Source organism: Strix uralensis, chromosome 1 (genome assembly GCF_047716275.1).
Source record: "Strix uralensis isolate ZFMK-TIS-50842 chromosome 1, bStrUra1, whole genome shotgun sequence".
In the NCBI taxonomy this organism is placed as follows: Eukaryota; Metazoa; Chordata; class Aves; order Strigiformes; family Strigidae; genus Strix; species Strix uralensis.
The window spans coordinates 69,816,469-69,842,099 of record NC_133972.1 but is presented as its reverse complement, the minus strand read 5'-3'; the positions used below and the strand labels follow the sequence as shown (position 1 = coordinate 69,842,099).

The following is a 25,631-nucleotide window of genomic DNA, read 5'->3' as shown; positions in this document are numbered from 1 at the left end:
GCCTAGACTCATGTAGATGAATTCTAAGTGACAAATGTTAAAATTTATAGATCACAAGATTGCCCTGTGCACTGTTATTTCTTTTATGCCATGGACTGGCTACAATTTTTCTTTCTTTGCTCTTTCCCTCTCCTCATTAAAATTTATTAATGTCTTTTTCATTATTAACTGCAGTGAAAATAGAATTCATTTCATCTCTGGGTCCCTCACAGTGTAATTTATCTGAGCAGCACTGCATGCTATCCTTCCTGATATTTGTAGTTTCTTTCAAACACAATCAAACTAAACTCCTTGTCCATTATTGTTCGATTTTATTTTACTCTTCAGTCAGGTGAAATACTTAGTCATTCTAGTCATCTAAATGTAATTAAAGCTTCCAATTCTACTTTGTCGTGGGGACATAATTCTTTTTGCAGAACTTTCTAGATCTCTTAGGCAACTAAGGGCAAACTTTATGAAATTAATGTACTATCATTATGACAGTTTGTAACACACTCAGAATGTATTAGGGACATAACTTCAGGATAATGAATTGTTAAAAAACATTAAAGAATGAATTTAGAATTAATCTATATTAATTTCTATAAATGTAAGACCTACGCATAATGCACAATCTTAATTGAATATACTCAGAGCCAGAAAAAAAAAAATCAATAATTCTAAGAGCAAATATGAATTCAAACATCGATCTAAGTTTCAATTATATCAATCTAAAGTTATTTCATTGAATTTCATCAGTTGTGGTATTTTCCTTTTGCATATTTCTGTGTTTATAGACATACTGCATACTATATGCCTGCAGAGTTAGCTAGGCAGTTACTTTAAAACAAATATGGTCTAGTGTTCATGTTTTGCTTGGGCCAAATGCAATAAAGAGAAGAGACTTCTCTAGAGGTCTGTTTCATGCAATAACTTTCCTGTCCACAGCCTGCATTCCTAAACTAATAGAGTAGAAGAATTTATTGCTGATAGTATTAAAATCTGGTACAGATAATCAGTCAACTGGAGTTAAAGGGAACACAGGCAGATATGATGTAGCTGATTCACTGGGAACATGCGACTTCTAGGAGGAGACAGTGTTGTAACCAAAATCAGGTTGGCTTCCCAGCAGTCCCTGGGAGAAACTCATTTTGATTCTACAGAATATTAATTTTTAGCTGGACATCAGTTTTTTTCCAAATGTCTCGTTCTGAAAAGTCTTCACGGGTTTATTTTAAGTTTTTAACTTTAACTTCTTGTAGTCCTGGCTTATCTACAAACATAAGAGTAGGAAAAACAGACTTGGGTTAGTAAGACTAGCTCAGCAACATTCATTTTCAGGGATAAGGAGATAATCCCTACTCTGTGAGGTGATAAATTAGTTGATAATTCACTGACTGGAAATTCAAGCCATCAAGAATGACCAGTAGGAAAGACTTTTAAGAAATTAAATGCTACAATTTATACACATGGAATAGTAGCTAGTTTGTTTTTCTTTATTTAATTTCTTCTTTTTTTTAATGCAAGCCCAAGGGATTTTATTATAAAGAGAGGAAAACTGGGGAAAACCACAGTGTTTGTTTCTGTGAAGTGCTATTCAGCTACTGATTACATGATAAAGATGATACAGAAAACTGGCATGGTTTAGCCAACTTCACTGAATGCAGTTTGCTTTCATATGTGATTGCTATTCTATTAATCCCACTCTGAAGCTGTGTTCTGACATGGCTTAGTTTCCAAGTCTTGCCTACAAACACTTAGGAACATCTACAGTCATGCTCATTGTCGGTATAGGCAGGCTGTGGTAATTTTTCCTTTCGTGTTTTCTATTCTGATGAGGCCACGGAGGTTATACAACAAGTAGGAACCATCTATAGGGCTACTATAATGATGGATGATGCTTCTAACATTGCCTGTGTAGATGCAGCCAAGATGAAGACAGACAGTTCAGGAATGGGGCTCTTAAGACACTCTAAAAGGTAACTAGTAAATGTTTGACTAGGACAAATACTTGGCTGGGAGGAAAAACAATGGTCTTTCACTAAAGTAACCTGGTCTATGATCTCTGCATAGTCATGGGAAGGATTCTTCCACTATACCTTAAAAGGCCGGAATTCTTAATGATGGTTTCTTGTCCAAACTAGTTTTGAGCTAACTTGCATTAGCATTGTAAAACGTTCAGCACAGTTCTAGGGTGATGCTCAAACCAGGAGCAAGTTGGTGGCTTTTAGTGGAATTCCTAACTTGAAAATCACGTTTTTCAAGACAAAGACATATAAGTAAAATCCCATTTATTGGGTTGGTATCACAAAGTGCCAGGGTTCAGACCACCTAGGACACATCAATATTTAAGATAAACTGAAGGAAAAGCTCACAGAAATCTCAAGAAAGTCAATTAGCACACCTGTGCTTCCTTATTATCAAACACCTTTGCCACCTCCTCCTTTTTCATGTTCCATCTTTCTCTGTAGACTTGACTTCTCTCTGTTCTTCCCTCTGCTTTTTTTTCTTTTATCTGATACTTAACAAGTGCACTATAAATATATGTTATCACATGTATTTGCAGTCTTACTTGTGTTTCTGTCATCTTGAACAGTCTATTTTTGATGTTTTGGCCTTGCCATCCTTCTGTCTCTTTAGATTCATTCATGGCACTCTCCCTCTAATTATTGGCTAGTTTAATAGTTTTACCACACCATACCATTACATGTTTTTCTATAATAGATACCATATACTGTTCATCTTTTTTAATAGATTTGACATACTACTGTAAGATACAGATTTTATGACACTGTTTATACAAAAGAAAGTAGCCTGTTGCAAAACCATTTCTCACAAATATATCTATATATGAAGAAGCCACCATTAAAGCCCCCATTCCTCCAGAAAGCCTCTGAAGTAACTGAAATCCTTAGTGAGGAGATTTTGAGGAAAAGGCCCAAAAGGGTTCTTCCATAGTAGCAGCTCCATTCTACTCCTGTTGCAGGCTACATTGTCATACAATATTCTTCATAAATTTAAAAAGAGTTGTCTTGAACCTAGTTCTTCTTCCAGCATTATTCTCTCATCCTCCAATAAACCTGCTAGTAAACGGATAATTTTTAAAGTTGGGAGTTTTTCAAATGTTGGGAGGTCAGATGCGTATTTTTAGATACAGAAATAAACCATAAAGTTATGCGTTTCCAGCACTTCTACCATTTCTTTTCAGTTTTGCATTTACTGCTTTGCACAGAACACCACCTTTCCCTAGACAGATTTTGTATGGAGAAGATAACTCAATAAAGGAAATAAATGTCATGGAATATTGTTTTCATATAAGTTGAAATATTCTGGATAAAATCTGAAAATCAATCTTTTAATTTTATTTTATAAGTGGCTGTGTTCTGACATTGTCTGTATCCCATGCATTCCATGCATGTTTTGGGTTTAATAACAATGAAAGCAGGAAGTCTGTGAAGTCAGAATTGCAAGCTAATGACAGTTGTTGCTCAAATTGTTTCTCCATTCCAATTCTGACAAACTTTTTCTCTTTCCTTGCAGTTTTCCACTTGTCCCACAAAGTCACTCGGGTGGTTCCAGAGAGTGCTCTGCTGATTGTTCTTGGTCTCCTCCTCGGTGGCATTGTATGGGCAGCAGATCACATTGCCTCCTTCACCCTTACACCAACTGTATTTTTCTTCTACTTGCTGCCCCCCATTGTTTTGGATGCTGGATATTTTATGCCAAATAGATTGTTCTTTGGAAATCTTGGTTCCATCCTTTTGTATGCTGTTATTGGGACAGTCTGGAATGCTGCCACAACCGGTTTATCTCTCTATGGTGTCTATTTGACAGGAATAATGGGTAAGTTTGACCTGTGGAGGCACAATTGTGAATGCTACTGTATGCCAGCTGTTAGATGGGTGATACTTTACAACTTAACAACCCTTTTCAGCAGAAAATTCCAATTTTAATGGGAGCCATTTGTAGTATTTTTATCAAATTTAAGAATGATCTGAGAAATCTTCTCTGAAGCAAGCATGAAAGGGACTTGAAGCTGTGTCTCTCATTATCCTGCTTTAAATGTGTGCATACACTCTCAGGATAAAGCTCAGGATTCATCCTGCTAATGGGCCCCTGGACAAAAATACACTCTGAAGGGCTTATTTCTTTCTGCTGTGATAGAAACCTTCAAAGTTACTGTGCAATGGAACTGTCTTCCTTCAGTCAGCATTAATATTAAGTAAGCAATGGTTGCTGAGTGGGTATGTATGCATGACACCTCTATTTTGTCTTCTGAGGCTGGAAATTGTAACTGAAGACTTACAGAGCCAAGTAGCACATGTAAGGTGAACTCTGTTTTAATTATACTACAATATAAGGTCATGGGGCTGGTAGAAGAGGCACAAAACAGCAATTCTTAACCTCCTCAGCAGGTGTGGCATGCACGTAAGCTATGTACTGCCTCCTGAAGAAAAATAATCTACATTGTATGTGGATTGCATGTGTTTTGAAATAAGCATCTTATCTATGCTTTTTTAGTGTTTCTATTGAAGAAGCTCAGGAGCCCTTCTAGGACAGAATTTTCTTAGGTTAGTGAGTTTTAGAAGGTCGTTACAGGCCACATCTGAGTGCTGCTGAGAGCAGTACAGATATACAGTGTGCTGGTGTGCCTGTGCACTCTGCCAGTCTCTTCTTGGCAACCAGTGCCGAGATCCTAGACTGAGTGAGCGGCTCCAAGACCACAAGGGGTACGTTGTGTTGTATGAAAGGCTCAACAGCTAGTCATGAGGTTGTTCTCTAAACACACTGGTGCGAAATCGACTCAGAGCAATTTACCAAATTTACCACAGATTTCCTTTTCAGTCCAGATAAAAAGAGTGCCTCAAAGGTCAGAAGTTGCAGATATTGCAGAGACCATTTTTGTGATGAAGAATTAAACTATTAGCTGATTATTACAGAAGAGAACATAGTAGAGTTTTTCAGCTTCAAAAACTGCTCCCATTGTCCAGCACAGGGAAATAGCAGAATTTGGGGCTGGGTTCTTTGAAACTGAGCATAAGATTGGGATATCTGTTCCATCCATTTTAAGGGAAACCTGTGTTGTCCTTATTGGAAAATCCCAGTCTGGAAAAACTAGACCACAGACTTGTTCATATGAGATTCATCTTATGTAACTGCAGAAGTTTGTAATACAGACATCTATGAAAGATTTAGCTTACATTTTAGATATTTACTTTACTAAACTCACATTTTGTAAGTAACAGTTTTTGTTTAGAAGATACAAAGGTGATAGCTCAGATGCAGACACTATTGACTTTTATAAGTAGGTAAGATGTTTTATGTGCTTTCAGCCTGTAAGCACAATGTACTGCATCCACCATTTCACATTTATAGTTAAATACAGGTTTTCGGGATCAAAAAAGGTGACAAAGGGATATTGCTATTGAAACAGATTGGACAAGGATTTGTTGTTTTAATATCCAAGCTGCTTGGAACAGTTTAAAAATATGACTAAAAATATTTTATTAACATCCTGTTCTGGGAAATATAATGAATGATAATTACATTGAAGAATATGTTGATAAAAATAATTAAAGGAAGAGAATTGACCTCCTTATGACATGTGAAACGGAAAAGGTGTTTTCACAAAAATTTTAAGTGAAAAACCCATTTATCTCTTGCTCTCCTCCAAATCCATAAACAATTCTTGACTAACTGTAAAAGCTGGATTTGATAGCTACATGTTCTGCTTCATCATTATGCAAAACTTAGTTAGGTGACAGTATATACTAGAACTCTGAGCTTAAACAGGAGAATCAGCCCCCACCACAGGTCGCAGCTAAAGCTATACAAGCTAGAAATAGGGATGTTAAGAAAGGCAAACAATAAACTGGCATGCCTGGTGAATTTAAATGTTTAGAATGAGCATTAATTGCTATACTGTGGGGACCTGTCTTTACTACCAAGACACATAATAACCTACTAGAGTTCTAATTTCAGCTATGGAAAAGGCCAGAGAAGCCTGTCCCTGATTCAAACTATGTCATTCTCCAGCAAAGCTAAGTAGGACTTTAAAATATCTACATGACACATACTTACTAATCCACTAAATACATTGTGTTGACCTCCAAGATGTCAGCAAGATCTGAGCACCACACTTTGTGAAAAGCCTTGCTGTTACTTGCTGAGGATAGGAGAACAGTGAGTTACTCAATTTCTAGAAGAGTTCATAGCAGCCTCTGGTTGAAGTTCTATGGCATATTTTTGTTTCTACCCACTTTTTCTACAATTGGAGTGAATAATGCTAAAAGTAGTATTAAAATGTAGGAATGTATATCCACTACAGACTGAGATGAACTAAAACCAAATTACTTCCAACTTTAACATTGAATGAGCCTGTAGTACTGTCCATCAATATGAGAGTGCATAATCCAAATTGGATTACGTAGATTTCCTACATAAATAAACATAAAAGCATCTCTTTGTTTGCATTCAATATCCTTATAGATAGTATAATTTGCAGAAGAAAAAGGGAAGGTAATAATTAGAAAGAAATCCTTCTTTAGACGTGAAATTAAAAGATCAGCACCTCGTCTATTAACTAACAGCCATACCAGCGTGCTTTCGCAGAATCGGAAGAAATATCTAACCCTAAATCTTCATGGCTGATTGCACCTAACTGTTCATCATCTGCTGGAGAACTAACACATGCAGAACTTCTCTGTGGAATAATTGTGGTTGTGACTGATGCTTAGAAAAGTTTTTCATGTACAATCTAGGTCATAGTGACAACATGCTGAGTATGCGTAGAAGTCTAGACTGGGCTCAGCGAACTTACCTTGCTCAGGTGTCACTGCTGGCAGCTAGTCATTCCAGACTCTGGTGAGCTGGAGGAAGCAGTGGTCATGTATCACTTCGAAATATAACTAGTCTAAATAAAAGTCTGATTTAGAAACTCCATGCCTCTTGACACTGCTTTGTAGGAATTATAGATGTGTCCTAACCTTTCCATAAATATTTGCTTACCAGCTTTGCAAGTCTTCAAGGAATGTACCAATGATTATAATTGGTAACATATAAAAAAGATAAGCAGTCTCAGTGAGCCTATTTATTTTAAAAGCTTACGTTCTATTGTACCCTGATATCTGATAGTTATTGTCATTGGGCTTGTTCCTTCCTTAAGCATGGCAGAGAAGGACAACATTTGATGGAAACATTACTTAGATTCAGGTTCAAGGCTGTTCTCAGAATTTTTGGCACAGACTTCAGCTCACTGCTTCAACCCCTCCCTCACACTAAACCAGATAGATTTAGTCCTCATTCACAGCCTGAGATGTCCAAGAGTGAACAAGACTATTTATTTTTTCAAAAATATAAAGTACTTACAGGTCTGTGCAAACTATAAATTTCTGTTTTCAGGGCCTTACCAAGGCCCTTATAAACTTTATGGAAAACATTGTAGATGCTCTGATTGTCAGACAGCAGTTAAGAGAATATGTACTTCTGCAGCTCCCCCAGATTACTGGCCATTGTGTACAAAAGGGTGTTGTCTACTCCTGTCTCTAGCTGCCCATGTAAGCATCCTTCTCTTGAGTAAAAATGCCCACGCCATTTTGTATCAAAATATTTGGAATCTAGTTTCAGTTTCAATTACCTTCCAAGCACTAAACATTCTGGATTTGAAAATATATCTTGTAAGAGTTCTTGTAGAGGAGTTGTGATGTTGTTCCGGAAGTACCTTACAGGCAATATTGATCTACAGGCTAAGGCTACTGACTGTCATTGTCTGACTCATGCTTCCAAATCATTTAATCAGATGGATTTCTCCCTCATCTGTAGAAATCATGCCTGACAGAACTTTCTATTAATTTGGGGCATGGGCCTCTGCACTGTGTTCTAATGAATGACCTCCCAATATATTCCTTCTTTGCTCTTCCTCATATAATTTTGGGCTTCATCACCTCTTAATGAACCTTGCTTCCTCCCCCATCCATTAATGAATACAAAGGGAATTTTGCTGTTCTCTAGCCTTTCAGAAATCTGTTCCCCAGAAAAAATGACTGGGATACCACTCCTGATTGCATAAAGAGGGTAAATTTTGCAAGATATTTAGGAAGCTGAGCAAAGGGATATTTGTGGCTCCTCCTTTTCTGTTACTTTTAAAATTATATTGATGCTTGTCTCAGTCTGTTTGCATAACTGATCAAAATAATCTTAATAACTGAAAGAAGATTTAAAAAAAAAAAAAAAAAAAGGGTTACTTTGTCACCAGAGTTTTGTAGTTCCAAAACCTTTGAAATCATTGCCAAAATTTCTAAGGGGCTACAACACAAACATGTTGAGGTACATTTTAGTCCTTCACCTATTTTTATGGTCCACTCGTGGACAATTTAGCATTGGCATCATGAATCATAATTTGTGAACAAGTGGCTTAACTACACCTATCAATGAATGTCTACTTGCATAACGAGGTCACAAGTGGTGTTTAACTGTACTGAATGCAGTTAAGCCCCACTGTAGCAGTTCTTAGTGACCAAGAGTCAAATTTGGCCTGCGGCATGAAGTATTTTGGAATGTTTATTTCAGGAGTGCTGATATATTCTTTTTACCATCTTGTCAGTTCTGTTACCCTGAGATAATTTACTCAAGTTAGACAACCCATACCACACACAAATACAAAGCCAGTTTAGATCTGGAAATACTTATCTCAAGTGCCTTACCACAAGAACAGGACTGTACTGCTCTCAGAATCAACTTTGATCCACATGGGCCAATGCTGGATTCAACAAACCTTGTAGGATACAAGTTGACACAATGCAGAACTTGTTAAGTAGTTTCCAAACAATAGGTTATAAAAGTAGGTGATAAAAGGAAGACTAGGGAAAATGTGGGCCCTCTCTGGAAGGAAACAGGAGACCTGATTACCCAAGATATGGAGAAGGCTGAGGTACTCAGTGACTTTGTTGCTTCAGTCTTCACCAACACTGCCCAAGATGCAGAAGACAAAGGTGGGAACTGGGAGAATGAAGAACCTCCTGCTGTAGGAGAAGATCAGGTTCAAGACCATCTAAGGAACCTGAAGGTGCACAAGTCCATGGGACTTGATGGGATGCATCCACGGGTCCTGAGGGAAGTAGTGGATGAAATGGCTAAGCACTATCCATTATATCTGAGAAGTTGTGGCAGTCCATGAAGTTCCTGATGACTAGAAAAGAGGAAAATAATCCCCATTTTTAAAAAGAGAAGAAAAGAAGACCCAGGGAACTACAGGCCAGTAAGTCTCACCTCTGTGCCCAGCAAGATCATAGAGCTGATCCTCCTGGAAACTCTGCTAGGACACATGGAAAATAAGGAGGTGTTTGGTGACAGCCAACATGGCTTCACTAAGGGCAAATTGTGCCTGATGAATTTGATGGACTTCTACAACAGGGTTACAATGTTGGTGGATAAGGAAAGAGCAGCTGACATCATCTACCTGGACTTGTGCAGAGCTTTTGACACTGTCCTGCACGACATCCTTGTCTCTAAATTGGAGAGACCTGGATTTGATGGATGGACCACTCAGTGGATAAGGAATTGTCTGGATGGTCGCACTCAAAGAGTTGTGGTCAATAACTTGGTGTCCCAAGTGGAGAGTGGTGATGAGTGGTGTTTCTCAGGGGTCTGTACTGGGACTGGCACTGTTTAACACCTTTGTTGGTGACATGCACAGTGGGATCAAGTGCACCCTCAGCAAGTTTGCTGACGACACCAAGCTGTGTGGTGCAGTCGACACACTGGAGGGAAGGGATGTGCCATCCAGAGGGACCTAAACAGGCTTGAGAGGTGGGCCTGTGCAAACCTCACGAACTTGAACAAGGCCAAGTGCAAGGTCCTGGACATGGGTCTGGGCAATCTCAAACACAAATACAGGCTGGGGGATGAGTGGATTGAGAGCAGCCCTGTGGAGAAGGACTTGGGGGTATTAGCGCATGGAAAACTGACTATGACCCAGCAATGTACGCTCGCAGCCCAGAAAGCCAATTGCATTCTGGGCTGCATCAAGAGAAGTGTGACCAGCAGTCAAGGGAGGTGACTGTCCCCCTCTACTCTGCTCTCATGAGACTCCACCTGGAGTACTGTGTTCAGCTCTGGGGCACCCGACATCAGAAGGACGTGGACCTGCTCGAGTGGGTCCAGAGGAGGCCATGAAGATGATCAGGGGGCTGAAGCACCTCCCCTGTGAGGACAGGCTGAGAGAGTTGGGGTTGTTCAGCCTAGAGAAGAGAAGGCTCTGGGGAGACCTTATAGTGGCCTTCCAGTACTTAAAGGGGGCCTACAGGAGAGATGGGGAGGGACTCTATCAGGGAGTATAGTGATAGGACAAGAGGTAATGGTTTTAAACTGGAAGAGGGTAGATTTAGATTAGCTATAAGGAAGAAACTCTTTACTGTGATGGTGGTGAGACACTGGAACAGGTTGCCCAGAGAAGCTGGAAGTGTCCAAGGCCAGGTTGGATGGGGCTTTGAGCAACCTGATCTAGTGGAAGGTGTCCCTGCCCATGGCAGGGGGGTTGGAACTAGATGATCTTTAAGGTCCCTTCCAACCCAAACCATTCTGTGATTCTGTACCATACCTTCCAGTTGATGCCTTAGGATCCCTGTTTTCAAGGATTTTGCACTATCTGCAATATCACAGTCTGTCATTACTATAGATAATACAAAGCTGTCTCTGCTTATACTTTGCTTTGGTTTTGAAGGCCACCTGAATACTGGACTGCTGGACTTCCTCCTGTTTGGCAGCTTAATTGCTGCTGTGGATCCTGTAGCTGTTCTCGCAGTGTTTGAAGAAGTTCATGTCAACGAAGTTCTATTCATCATTGTTTTTGGAGAATCGCTTCTGAATGATGCTGTAACTGTGGTAAGTAAATTAGATGTCTCAAAGTCACCCAAACTCTAGAGCATTTCTTCTGAAGTGTATTTTCCCCTTAAATGAAATACTGTATCATCTGTGTGTATCTACTCATGGGCTAGTGTAGCATAGCTCATGGTGTTCTCTGTCTTGCTTACAAACACTGTATTGCAAAGATTTGAGCATGAAAGCTATTTGGAGCCTGTAAGTCACATAAAAATATACAGTTCTGGGTTGGATGAGCATAAAAACATTTAAAATGACGTTTCAGGTGTGTATGTTTTGTTTGCCTTTGCTGTTCACGTAAGGCTTTCACAACTTACTGAAATTAGTTCCATTATTAGTTATATGCACACTTCAGATATATAGACAGTGAGAGAGATAATACTTGCCAAAGTGCTTGTTCCCTCTCTTTTACTTCAGTCAGATGTTTATCAAACAGATATATAACAAAGAGACAATTTGGGAAAAATTGTGTGACATTTTAGAAAGTTTCTGGTCTGGTTTGGGTTTTTTTGGTAACGTTAATTTCTGGGTTTTTCATTTAGAAAGAAAAGAAAAACTTAATAGACTTAAAACAATCCCAAATTTCTACTGATGTTTTTATTTTGATTGAAACACTTTTCACACAAAATTTTTCTCAGAATAAAATACAGAAAAAAATACTGTAGTTTTGTAGTACAGTGCTAGTGGCAGGGACCAGGAAGTCCTATGGCAGAAAGATTCTATGCAACTGATTTATAGAGCTTCACTTTGCTTCTTGGATCATCTCCTATTTCGGCTACTGCGTAACTCCGAAGGAGGGTCTGTTAGACTCAGTGACTTATTTTTTTGCAACCAAGACAGCAAGGTACTGTAAGGTCACTGACAGAAGCCTAACTGTTCACATGAGTTTGGAAATGCCATTTAGGGCCTCCAGAGAAACCTAATTGCCTTTAGATATCAGTCTCATTAGTACTTTTGGGGTATTACCAGAAACAAATACTAAAATAAACCCTTGATGAACTCAAGTATCAACATCACTGGCTTTTGGAAGGAAAGGAGTGTTTGTTACTGTGAAATGAATTCAAACACTCACTCTACACATAAAAGAAAGTCTGATTGTTGAAGAAAATCCAGAAGAGAAGATTAAGCATAATCAAGAGTCAGAAAGCATAACCTATGAGAAAGTTTGAAACGACTGGAGTTCTTACCTTGAAAAATGAAAGACTGGAGGACAGAAGAAAGTGGATGATGTAGCATTCTTTAAATGTAAATATGTAAAAGACTACTGTTACAGAACAAAGCAACCTGTATGCCATGACTGGGGTAAATATAAGAATTAACAAGCTTAGCTGCAACAAGAAAAGCTGAGAAAGCCATAGTAAATTTCTCCTCCATCACTGGAGGAATTAAGAATAGATCAGACAGGCATGTGTCAAGAATGATGCTCACACAAACCTCCTTAGGCAGGGGTATGGATAAGATGAATTCTTCACTTTCAGCACTATCACTGTTAGTCAATTATTTTAAAAGCTTTAGTACAATTATTATAGTTTATTCTCTTTTATGTTCAACTTATGTATGTTCAACCTATTTCAATCCAGTATCTTATTATTAGCATAATTATCTTATTTATTTTGTACAGGCAATTAAATAAATCTGCCAAATACATGGATTTTAGAGGAAGAAGTTCTTTAGAAAACACATCTAGATGTAACAGTGCTTCTTATAGATAGGAATCATATTGAAATGAGAAATGGAAAGTTGTTCTTTTAAAACTTTTTGTTTCTTCTTGTTCCACTGCACTCTTTCCATTCTGAAAAATTCAAAAATCTGCAAAATCTCCCTCCACACGGAATTTCCCTCAGTCATACATAATTTCAGAAATCATAAAGTTGGGGCCCATAATGAGATTACTTTAATAGGCTTAATTCAGGAAAAAATATTAAGTTAGTCTGCTTTTCTTTTCAGGTGCTGTACAACGTGTTTGAATCTTTTGTTACAATAGGTCAAGATAGTGTGACGGGGACTGAATGTGCCAAAGGCATAGGTGCGTAGAATTGAATTCCATATCACACCACTGATGTACATATGCAGAATTTTAAACAAAATATTATTATTATGCTATCAATAACTGTTATTTTTCAGCCCTTTCCCTTGTCACTCATATTCCCACTCTCCTGTGGCATAGACAAATATCTTAACAAAATAAATAAGTGAATATTCCTGAATATTTGGGAAACTTAATCAGATTTGTTTTCTTCTGAAGAGGCTCCACAGATGTGGAGTTCAGCTGTTAAGACCACCAAACTTGACAGCTATACATATTTTCTTTGTATTTTATAACATGTCCTTACTTTCAGCCTATGCTCTTCCTGCATTCCAGGAAAGTTGAGGTAGGCATTCTCACTCCTTATCACTGATTGCCATCAAGTAATGTTTGCCAGTGAGTATCAAGAAATGTTATTTAACTAAAAATTTAGTTATTGTTTCCCATTCCAAGCATGACATGATACTACATTATCTTATGAATCAATATTTTAACAGTGACTTTGGTATATTCTATAATACGGTTTTGGAAAAGCATTTGTTTACAGAACGTGGGAAAAAATTGTTCAAAGAAATGTAGTGGGTTTTGAATAAGCCTAAAATTGTGAGGCTTAACAGAAAGTAACCTTGTTTTTTTCTACAGAATGCTGCATTCACATACGAAGTGCTCAAAAGTAATTCATGTTGTTGCATGTTAGTAATAATTTTTGATGTGTCCTCCAAAATTTTCTCTGATTTGCTGGCCATACAGTAGAAGAGAACTATTTCAAACCATTATATTTCTACTGTGTAAACTGTGTTTGGTTTTGTTTTTCAGTGTCATTCTTTGTGGTAAGCCTAGGTGGGACACTGGTTGGCATTTTCTTTGCATTTCTGCTCTCATTGGTCAGTCGTTTCACCAAGCATGTGAGAATCATTGAACCTGGATTTGTGTTCATCATATCCTACCTGTCCTACCTCACAGCAGAGATGCTTTCTCTTTCCGCTATCCTTGCGTAAGTCTCTTTTTATTATTGCCTGTGAAGGGACTGAGAAGGGAATATGGTTTTTAAAAACATTGAAAAGAAAGACCTAAATTATATAGGACAAATATAGAATATGACACTCATGAAGCTTATGCGGAATATTAATATCTTCACACTGCAGTAGATTATAGTTTGCAAATACTGTCATTCTGCCTTGAAAAGGAATGCAAGTTTCCCAGTATCTGCTGTGCAACACGAGAACTTCCTTTGCAAAATACAGACTTGATTCTTTCCTCTTTGTGATTAATAACTAACAGTTGTCCATTTGTATTGACATCTTTCCTTATTATTTGTAATTAAAACAATATTTTTCTAAGGCATCATGTGTATATCTATTATTTGCTGCTCTCACTGTCTTGACTGGCCTGTTAAGGTTTGCTTAAATCTTGCCTGTTTTGGTTTGAGTAGCTCTGTGGTCTTTCTTCTTTTAGTATCCATTGATTCCTGGCATACCTTTCTCCTCAGTTTTACTTGTTATGTTTGTAGATGCTACAGTGAGTATATTCAAGATCTGAAAATCTTACTGCCAACAGATCATTAGTTTATGGCTAATGTAAACTTGATTTAAATTTTTGCATGTAAAGCTGTATGGTAACCTGAAGACAATTAAGGTCTGTAACTATCTAATGAAATGCTGTCTTCAGACATCTTGGGGTCACCTCAGGATGAATGTTTGAGATATGCTTTTTACCTCAATTAGACTCCACAATGGCTCCTGAGTGTATTTTTTCTTAGGAATTAGTGGTGGGTTTTTATCACTATGTGACAGACAGATGGAAATAATATTAAATGTCACAACAAATATTTTCTGAACAATTGCTGCTTTTTTTTTTCTAGGATAACTTTCTGTGGCATCTGCTGTCAGAAATATGTCAAGGCTAACATATCTGAACAATCTTCTACAACTGTCAGATATACCATGAAAATGATGGCCAGTGGAGCAGAAACTATTATCTTCATGTTTCTGGGAATTTCAGCTGTAAATCCAGACATCTGGACTTGGAATACAGCTTTTATTCTGTTGACTCTGCTCTTCATCTCAGTATATAGAGTAATTGGTAAGGGAATGCTCTTCTTCCTGTCCTTGCATTGTATTGTTAATGCAATCACATATTCTTCTAAAAAAAACCAAAACAGAATTTCGAGTTTTAGACTTGTTCATTTTAAAATATTCAATTTATGGTTTATGGTTGAATTTATGGTTGGTTTTGGGGTAGGAGGGCAGATCTCTACAGTAAGCTTTATCATATGTGAAAATATAGTAGGATTTCACTTTTGATGACATGTGAGGATATGACTAGCCCAGCAGTTAACATGAATCATGCAGTGGCTAACATTTGTAGACCCAGCACATGGTATTGGGAAAATCTCCCAGAGAAATGGACTTTGTTCTTTAGCTTTTATCCTAACAAAAGATGTGAGTCCTGTCAGCCACCTCTTTCCTTCAGCTCTTTCAATTTGGTAATAAAGAGATTGTCTTAAGCTAATTTTATGGTTGACTTCAGGTTTGAGACACACAGTGATGTAAGACCGTACATAATTACACTGCAGGTTCACTGGCTTAAGAAATAATTCTCAGGGACTGGTGAAAAACTGAGTAAATAAGATTGTGGCAAGTAGGGATTACCTACTGTCAATTTACTGGGCTTATACGTTTGCAAACATTTCAAAATACCAATGATGATTTGCCCAACTATGTAGTTCTACTATTTAACTGTTTTGTGAAATAGCAGAGGGGCTAAAATTGAAAAAAAGGCATAGATTGAAATACTTCTAGAGAGTAACACACATAGTGATTTGGTGTATGTACTTACATCTGGGAATAAATTAAATGTGTTTATTTACCTGTTTGTCTTGAATTAAATTCAAATAAAAGGTAATGCATCTATCTGGCTGGCAGTTTTCCTAGACACTGTATTATTCTGTCTAGAGATTCCTGGGCTGAATGAAGGGCCTAGCTCCATGTCCTTTCTAAACAGTCTGTAGCCATTGTTCATTTAGCCACCTCTCAGTAATCGCTGATGTGCATGAAGTGTTTAAACAAGTTTTCAGTTGTCACTTTTATTCCTGGAATGAGTGGTTAACAATCCTGTAATAAGTTTGATCAATAAATAGTAGATATTCAGCAATAACAATATGCATCCATTAAAGTAATTGAGCTTAAACACTGATAAATTACTAAAGACCTGATAATATTGGGCCTTACATAATTGCAGCTCTCATACCCTTGGAGGAGTCAGGTTGGTGGCATGAATTCGTTTTCAAGGTCCCCTCCACCAGAGGTCTTGCTTGCAGTGATATACACAAGACACTTCCCTTAGCACAAGTTCAAAGTTCTCTAAAAAGAACTCTTTTGCACTGGCTAATAGTCCTGGCCTGGTGCAGTGGGACACACATGCTGTGCCATTCTCAGGAGCAGTGAAGCTGTTTTCCTTCTGCATGGTGGGAGCTCTGGGAGATGTTGTGATTTCTAGAGCTTTAGGTCTACAGCAGGCATCATCTAAACTGTAGGCCTGAAGACAGTGTTAGCATAACTGCACAACCCTCCATAAAACAATGACATAAATATAATTTTTAGTGACTTGTAAAGAGTACCACATTTATTCCCTAAACCAACATTGTTTCAACCCTTTTCTCTTTCTGTTGAAAGAACCTGTGCATATCACTGACTATGGTGCTAGAAATTCTGCTCTTTCTCAACTGCAAATTTCAAAGGTCAGCACACAGCAGAATTTCACCTGTACTGCCTATGCCAGAGGGCAGCACTCTCAGCAGAGCTGCTGTCTCACAGAAGAAGCTTCATTGGATTCCTTTGGCTAAATGTAAAGGGAAAGGTACCATGCAGGCCTGCCCTCCTTGGCAGTGTAGCAATACAGTGGGAAAAGTAGATGGTGTGGAGAATTTGTTATGAAAGCAGACTGGTGGTACCATTTCTGTTACACATGGTTGGGATATTGATGTTTCATGAGGATGTTTCTAGACATGTTGGCATTTCTTTTTTCTAGGTGTAGTTTTACAGACATGGATTCTTAACCACTACAGAATGGTCCAGCTGGAGATAATAGACCAGGTGGTGATGTCATATGGTGGACTACGTGGAGCAGTTGCTTTTGCTCTGGTTGCACTTCTGGATAAGGACAAAGTGCATGAGAAAAACCTGTTTGTCAGCACAACTATCATTGTTGTATTTTTTACTGTTATTTTCCAGGTAATTCAACTTCCTAAGCATGCTTCTTGCAAGGAGAAGGAGTCCCCCAAAAGTACCAAACGCTTAAAGCAGTTCTCAGCTGAAGGTTGCATATTGTTTCACTGAACTGAAAGCATAATTGAATTTGTAATTTTAGTAACAAAGATCCTATTTTATGTTTTCATATGACACCACAAGGGACAAAACACAATTTCCTCTGTGCTAAAAAATGTTCAGTCTTAGCTGCTTGGTATTAATAGTGCTCAAGTTAATATCTGATTAAACATCCTTCACCTCATGTGAATAACTATAGGGAACAGTCCTTTATATGGGCAAATACAGTCATTAAGTTGATCTACCTGAGCCTAAGTCCTTGTTTTAAAATATAACAGTAAGCAGTGGGACAAGAAAGTATTTATCATACAAACAAAATAGCACTTTCTGAATGAAAAAAACACATTAATTTAAATGGAGATAGGTCAGTGAATAATTTATTATAGAAAGTTTAATTGTGGTCACAAAGTCCCGATATGTGCAGAAAATACCACATTCAATGGTACAGGAAACACTACCATATTTTTCTTATAGAAGATATATTTTCCCAGTGGTTGGTGTCTTTTCAAAGCTTTGTAACAAGAGCTGAGGGTACTGGATTATTTTATCTTCTAAAGGGGACAGAGGAAGTATGAGAACCACCATATAACACACAAAAATGCTCTATTTCTCTTTAACAATGTCCAGCTGGAGGATAGTCTAAGATATATTCCTGTGTATTTATTATAATGTTTCAATCTTTAGGGACTGACTATAAAGCCTTTGGTACAGTGGCTGAAAGTGAAGAAAACTGAACACAGAGAACCAAAACTGAATGAGAAACTTCATGGCAGAGTAAGATATTTTTAAACAAAACTATGGTGCTTAAGAGAAAAAAACATATTAGAGAAAATTTCTTTTTGGAAGATAGGGGAGAATCAAATTTCAAGTGCAAAATCCTTCAAACATTTCAAAAGTTATCTGTAATTTGTCTTTGACTTGAGTCCTGTGATGGGGTACTCAACTGAAGGTTCTGGTCTTTCACTTGAGAATTTAATGGGGTTGATAGTACTGGGGAAACAGCACGGCTGGAATATGCTTCTTTCTCTTCATCTAAAAGAGGAGGACATTTGTTTGAAGATTGGTAAGGCAGAAGTTGTGGAAGTAAATTTATTTTTCTTTCTTAAATATTATGGAAAACATGAAAGCAGACTCTGTAGCTCGCATGGAAAGGTAGTCTGCTGCCCAGTGCAGATGTTAATTATATACTGAAATTCCAGATTAATGGTATTAGTCTTAGTTCAGTGTGAATGCTGTGTGTGCCTGCATTTCTTTAATCTTTTAAAAGATTTTGAAACATGATCTCTTCCAATTCATTTTCACATAAGTTTTTATTCAGTAAAAGAAAACATATGTTTTCAATACAATAGGTTAAAGGATAGAAGACTATAAGATATCTTTCATGGCCTTTAATTCATAAACTTTTCGGATTTACACAGCTATCCTGCATTGAGTATTTTAACACATTCTTGTACGACCTTCTAATTTTGTCTGTTTTCACATTGGAGGTTACCTGAAGTGAATTAACAACTTAAGTGATGGACAGGGTTTGCTTCTGAGGAATTCTTTTACAGACTACTGAGTAAATACATTATGCTTTTGTTATCCAGCAATTAAAATTTCTATTTCTGTTGAAATATTTTACTATTTGAAAATCAGGATTCTTCCCCCAGGTGAAGAAATACAGTCTGTCTATATTTATGGGATATACCCTTACATGTCAGTTAGTAGTGTAGGTTAAGCAGTAATGTTAATCCTAACACTTTGTAAAGTTGTATGTACTAATTCACCACTTCCTAGAATATTCTAGCAGATATTGTGTCAGGAGGCACAGTGCTCCTAGAACGGTATAAATTGCAGACTTCAGAGAGAGGGAGCACTCTCTGTTCTTAGGGAGAAGGAGGGAGACAACTTATTTATGATACCATTTTCTCCACCTCCATGTCAGATATCTCCTGAGGCAGTAATTAATATTATATTCAGGAATGATCCATATCACCCATGTTGTTCTAAACACAGTATGCTGTATATTCTGCAGTAATCACTCCAATGTTCAGAGTGAAATGCTAACAACCATATACAGAAAAAGACCAAATTCCACCTGCAGCTGCCTTGGTTTGAATCAAGAGTTATAAACTTCAGAATCTCTATCAGCTGTCTAATATACCCAGCATGGGATTTTGCCCTAGATATCAAAAGAATGGTGCCTACTTCTACTGTGAGGGAAGTATGGATTCCTGACATGTCTAAGAGGAAACACTAGAGAAATTTTTCAACTGATTTAATCACCGATACTAATAGTGACTGATGTTCATAGGGCAGAAATGGAGATGGTGAGTCAATAAAGAGAGTCTTAAAATTGAATGTTAAAAAGAGACCTTAAGTACCTTCTTGCTGAGACCCTTGTAATTCAAGAATAGTTAGTGAATTTGTAGAGAACTGGTTAGAGAGCTCAGGACCTTTGAAGAAAAGCATATAGTAGTTAGTATTATGGGAAAAAATTCTGCTTAGCAGCAATAAAATTTTTCTACATAGTCACCTGGTCTAACCTGACATAAATTGAGCTATTTTCTAATGACACCTTTCATTTCTATAAAGGTATTAATTCCACTTTCACTTTCCTAGGCCTTTGATCACATTCTTTCTGCTATAGAAGATATTTCTGGACAAATAGGACATAATTATCTGAGAGACAAGTAAGTAGTAACTAACTTGTAATGTTGAAATACTGCTAGGAAATCTTACATGTGAATTATGACTGTTTAAGCCTGTGAGTTTAGGGACAACAAGGATGTCAAATGTAGTTTAAAAGCCTATATACTGAAAGTACTGGAAATATAGCAAATGTAAAAATAGTTTATTTTTCTCCCCTACAACTTGAATCTTCTTTTTCTTCCACAGCTCAGATTAGGCCTTTGCAAATGCCTCAGTTCACATCCAGGGATCAGCTTCTCTCAAGATTTGAGAACTGGCTATTTGCTCAAGAATTAACCTAAAATGTTAATGTAATACTCCATTTCATGAACATTATTCATGTGTGGAGATACTAAAAAAACTCAGCCATGACTGTGCTAGTTGCTTATCCTATTTATACAAAGGTTGTGTTCAGCGGTAATCTTGAGAGAAGCAAAAATTACTCAGCTGAAAGATACAGACACCATTTTCTTTAAAGTACGCATGAAGACTTACATTGTGATGGTCAGACTTCCATAATCTAGATGAATGAATGGGAGAAAAAGACATTAAATCTGAACATCTTTAAGAATGTTATTTAAGGTCAGGCAGTTCTCTCCCTGGAGTTATGTCATTTCACAGGTTCAGAAAGTCATGCTTCCGACCTGCTAATGTCTTGCTAACTCATGTCAATTCCAATCCAAATTCCAATCCAATGTGGTTGTGTTAGCTTTCTGCAGAGCACTCCCCTACCCCTTGCTAAGAAGCTGAGTACATTAGCTGAGGTTTAGCATTATGCTCATATAACTATACAGCTCCTAGGCTGGAGCTAGATTATATTTGAGCTCAAGCAGAATTGCTCACCTGTCTGTACCCAGGTATAGGGACAGTCTCCTTCCTTTCCTTTTGCTCTTTGTTCATTTATGCAGTGAAGAATTTTCTGGCATCCCAAATAGAACATCCTCTTTCTTTTGGTCTAAATTTTTAGTCTAGTTTTTGGGAATGAATTTCAGCAGGGTATAATGCAGGGAAATACACCCCCAGTTTTGAAATACTGTCTTGAAGATGAAGCTAAATATTTTTAAAGTGGCAGAGTAGAGTTTGACTTCCTAGATGTCAGAAAGTAATCTCCCTGAGTACAAGAGAAGAAGTAGCTTAATGTAAATTCACGGGTGCGTGGCTTGATGACTAAGGTATTTTGAATAAGACTACCTTAAGTCTTCTTCTTTTGGACTATATGTACATGAAAGTGCTGCTTTCTCAAAGATTTGGCAGTCCCTGGCATCCTCATCGATGTGCTCAGGTGTGGCAGCCTGAATTAGAGACTGCTTGTCAGATGTTCTGGCTAGAGAAGAGGCATAGTTACCAATTCTATGAATAATGTTTAACAAAAAGGTTTCAGCTGTCTGAATAAAAAGTTGTAAACTCAAAATAGCCATTGGGCAAGATGGATAGAATCGCTTTGAATAGTAGTCTCCAGAGTTGCCTCATGTGCTTTAGAGAAAATCTTGAGGAAGGTAGATGAAAGGTAAAGCAGCCTTTATCTTCTGGAGCTTAAATATGAAATGGAAGGTATCCTACTATCAGACAGGCTAGGAAGTGTGAATTACAGAAAATACACATAAATTCTATCCCCTAGAGTACATAAGTGGCATGAATAAGGCCCTCTGTAAGTGTTTTTGGAAGGGCACTGTTGTGATCTGATTTTCTAGGCTGGCTGTCCTCCAGTACAGCTGGGGAAAAGCAGATTCCCTTCCAAAGGAGGAAAGCAAATTAAACTTTTAGAATGAAGCTATTAAGTATAACTGCGTAATCAGAAGTGGAAAAATAAGGTAGCATGATCTCCCCAAGTATAAAATGTCCTAGTAACTCTGAAATGGGATACTGTAATAATAGCACTCTTTCTGTTGTAGTAGTGTTTGGTAAGTGAACCTATTAATGCTTTGTGACAGCTGCATAACTCTGTAGCAGGCTTTTCCTTAACTTTCTTTAAATGCTAATTGAAAAGCTGCAAAACATAAATCCCTCACATTGCTATGTTCACCATTTTTTAAAAAGTGCTTAGCTCACAAAAATATCCTATATGCCAAACTAAAAATGCTGTGAAACTAAAATTGCTTGTTGCCATTAACACAGTTTGTTTAAATTATCAGGTGGTCCAATTTTGATAGGAAATTCCTCAGTAAAGTACTGATGAGAAGGTCTGCTCAAAAATCAAGAGACCAGATCCTTAATGTTTTCCATGAACTCAACTTGAAGGATGCAATTAGCTATGTGGCTGAGGTACTTATGAACACTTGTTGACATATTATAGCATCATTTGAATTTTGTTTTGGTTTTGTTTTTTGTTTTTTAATTTATATGAAACTTGCTATATTGCAGGAGATGTCTAAAAGAAAACTACTTTAATTTCTACTCTGCTTTTTTTTTTTTTCTAAATGTGTTTTGAGTCTCAATATCACCTGTTTGAGTGGCTGTAGTTCTTGGTATTATTCCTGATCCCCAAGTACGAGTATATTGTACTTATGTCAGTGTACTTTTCTGTTGGATTTTACGGAATAACTTTGTTTCTATATTAATTGCATGAAAAAATACTGTAATTCAAAGGAATCAGGCAATCTACTGTCTTTCTAAATGTGTCAACAGAGTCTGGCTCCTGCAGAACAGTGGTTCTCTGTGATGGTAACTCTGATTTGAAGAAGCTCACTTCCAAATGGTGTGGATATACGACCAAAGTAGTGGACTGCTATAATCTAATTTTGCCAGATCACAGTAATACAAAAAAATTGGGAAGGGTAACTTTAATTCAATGGAATCATAACATCCACACGTCAAAAATTAGGGTTAAAGTGATACTACAGAATCACAGAATTGTGAAGTTAGAGAAACTTAAGTCTTGCAACGGGAGAAATTTTTAAAGTTACAGAATGGAAGAAAGTTATTGGACTTCTGCAGGAGTACCATTCCCAGACTGGAGCAATGTTAATAGATTGTGTAAAAACTCCTAATCTTCTTCAGTATGAAACTGGCCACCTTAGTTCAAATCACCACAAATGTGCAGTATTCATACAGTGTAGAGGATATTTTTAAATGGAATATTTTAAGCGGTGATCTTTGAAGTGATTATCTAAGCCCGTGATCTCCAAGTGAACTCATTGTCACAGCTAGGTGACATACTAGTTAATTCCTTTAATTAAAACAAACACTATTACTACAACTGATACTACTACTACTACTAATCTCTTTTCTTTTTTTGAAAATGAGCTATAGCCAGAAGACTTCTTCCAGTGAAATGTGGAATTTCAAAGACTGAATTCAGAAAATAAGATTAAATTCAGAAATTATGTTAGTGTGAAAAATAGGGAGTGGTTCACAAGATAATACTTGCTTTAGAGATTTTGTAAATTATCCACTCAGTTTTCAGACCATTTGAGCTCAAGAACTAATTTTCTTTCTTGTGGTGCTTTCTGGGTTACACCTCAGAGGAAGAAAGTTAGATAATAACTTTGATGTTGATGAGCATGAGATTCATGTTCAGATTCACTGCTGACTGTTCAGTAGATTCATTACAGTATTTTTTCTCTTTAACAGATGCAAAGGGCTCTGCAGATCACTAAGCCATGCAGTTTTAGCCCCAGAATCTTTACCCAATAATGTCTTGAATCCTATATAGTAACATCAGATTAAGTTAGAATACTAATTTTATGGGAGAGTTAGCTTTTTCATTATACCTTAGTATAGTTTACAACACAACGAAACTGACTTTTGCTACCCTAGTCCAAATATTATTTGTGTATATTGTGTCTTGCAGACAGTCTATTGGCAAATGTCTATTATCTGATAATAACAGACAGAGAAATTAAAAATTCTCCAGGTTCTACAAAAGATTGGCAACATGGTTTCTCCCAGTGGAGATTAGTTATATTAATATGCCTGACTAGTCATGAGTTGTGAATACTAAAGTCATTCTACCTTTCTCACATTAACATTTGCTTCAGTGATACACTGCTTTAACAACTTTTCCTTCACTTCTGAAATATGTCTTTGAGCCAAATATCTGTGAATTACAAACTGACATTGAAATTGAAGGCATTTCTTCCAGAAGGAGTAAAGATCTGCCTTCCCCAGCTACTCACTCTCTTCTCACTTGCAAGAAACTGAGGCATTTAAAACTATTTTATAATTTTTTTTTTCAGCTCTGCTGTTATGCTGCATCTGTACAATAAACAAGAGCTTGAGAGAGTTCAATCCGAACCTAAATAAATTCCTTACAGTTGAGAGGGGAGAGCATAAGCCAGGCAAAATGAAAATAATCCAGACAAGGGAACAGAAGTGACTTAAAATACTTACAGTTTGTAACTTCTTCTGTCTAAAATTCCTCCACTGATATGGTATGATGTATGTATGAAACATTAACCTTGATTTGAAAAGAAAGTCAGACGCACTTAAGAAAATGGATAGGATGATGCTGACCCCAAATTTACTGTTTTTCTTTTAAGTTTTCTGCCTGCAGAGGCCAGAGTGTACTTCTTAATGTAATAGACCTGATCCAACACATACTCCTGTAACATGTATGTGGGCTACCACAGTAAAAGAAAACATTTGTTTGATTTTTTCTATGAATATAAAAATGTAAAGGGAACACAATACAGTTAAAGTTGGAGAAATGTAAATAAACTCTCTTTCAATATTCCTCAAGGGAGATGTTTTTTCTTGATGTATTCTTTATTACAGTTTGAAGTGTAGAGACCTGCTATGTGATTTCTCTCTGTTGTAATTCAAAACCATTGATGGGTTCAGCCTATGTAACCACGATGTCGCTCAATAGCTACCTTTCACCTAAACAATTATGCAAGCAGTAGGGAAAACTGTGAAGACATAAATCTGAGTTTTTCCAGCAATTCACTTCTGTTACACTAGTTTTAGAACTGAAGGCAAATCTCATCTCTTCGATATCTCATCTCTTCATGCTGTAACCTCCTTCAAATAGTCTTTCAGACTTCTATCACCACTTAACATTTGATGCTTCCAGTCTGGTAGAGAACAGAAAACTTAGTGTTGTATCTTTGAAAATGCTACTGTTAGGCCAGTAATGTGTTGAGTCATAAAAATCTGCATAGATATCCCTATGTACTTGATTTGCAATGTGGTACAAAGTAAAAAGTCCATTCCTGAAAGGGTCTGTGAAGAGAAAAGAGTTAGACTGAAAAAGTGCAAGGGTATAATTTGCAAATAGATTGAGGCCTAAGAAGTCACTCACCTCCTTAAAATCAATTTACAAGAGTGGAATATTTTTTCTCCTAGCTTTGTTCATTGGTATAACATCACTCAACATAAAGAAACCGTAAAACCAAAAAATGGTTTGTATTCGTTACCTAAATACAACTTCTACACTGCTTCTTGTGTCATTTGCATACAGCTGCCTCACAAATTATCCGCCTTTTCTGATACACATTTGCCCTAGGTGTTTACAGCTGTAATATGTCTTGTTTCCTTCTGTGGCCAGGGAGAGCGTAGAGGTTCCTTGGCATTTATACGTTCTCCAAGTACAGACAACATGGTAAATGTGGATTTCAACACACCACGCCCAAGTATGGTGGAAAGCTCTGTCTCTTATTTACTGTAAGTAACGTGGACTGATTGGGGGGTGGGGTTTTGTGGGGTTTTTAATGTTATATGTGGGGAAAAGGAAACAGTGCTACAAATTTTGAAAAATGCAAGTTACAGGGACTTCATTCACTACTTTTTGAACTTCAGTTAATCTTCTCTCC

General features: G+C 37.2%; 1 protein-coding gene across 3 annotated transcripts in view; it reads left to right on the top strand.

Annotated features, from left to right (window-relative positions):
* Positions 1 to 25,631, top strand: part of SLC9A3 (solute carrier family 9 member A3) — a 60,737-nt gene that overhangs the window by 22,882 nt on the left and 12,224 nt on the right. For all 3 annotated transcript variants that reach the window (XM_074870020.1, XM_074870039.1, XM_074870030.1), the window contains exons 2-11: positions 3,520 to 3,822; positions 10,700 to 10,860; positions 12,805 to 12,883; positions 13,700 to 13,877; positions 14,745 to 14,965; positions 16,913 to 17,115; positions 17,893 to 17,982; positions 19,813 to 19,883; positions 22,014 to 22,143; positions 25,367 to 25,482. In XM_074870020.1, the coding sequence (XP_074726121.1) occupies positions 3,520 to 3,822; positions 10,700 to 10,860; positions 12,805 to 12,883; positions 13,700 to 13,877; positions 14,745 to 14,965; positions 16,913 to 17,115; positions 17,893 to 17,982; positions 19,813 to 19,883; positions 22,014 to 22,143; positions 25,367 to 25,482 (1,552 nt within the window). The remainder of the gene's footprint in view (positions 1 to 3,519; positions 3,823 to 10,699; positions 10,861 to 12,804; positions 12,884 to 13,699; positions 13,878 to 14,744; positions 14,966 to 16,912; positions 17,116 to 17,892; positions 17,983 to 19,812; positions 19,884 to 22,013; positions 22,144 to 25,366; positions 25,483 to 25,631) is intronic.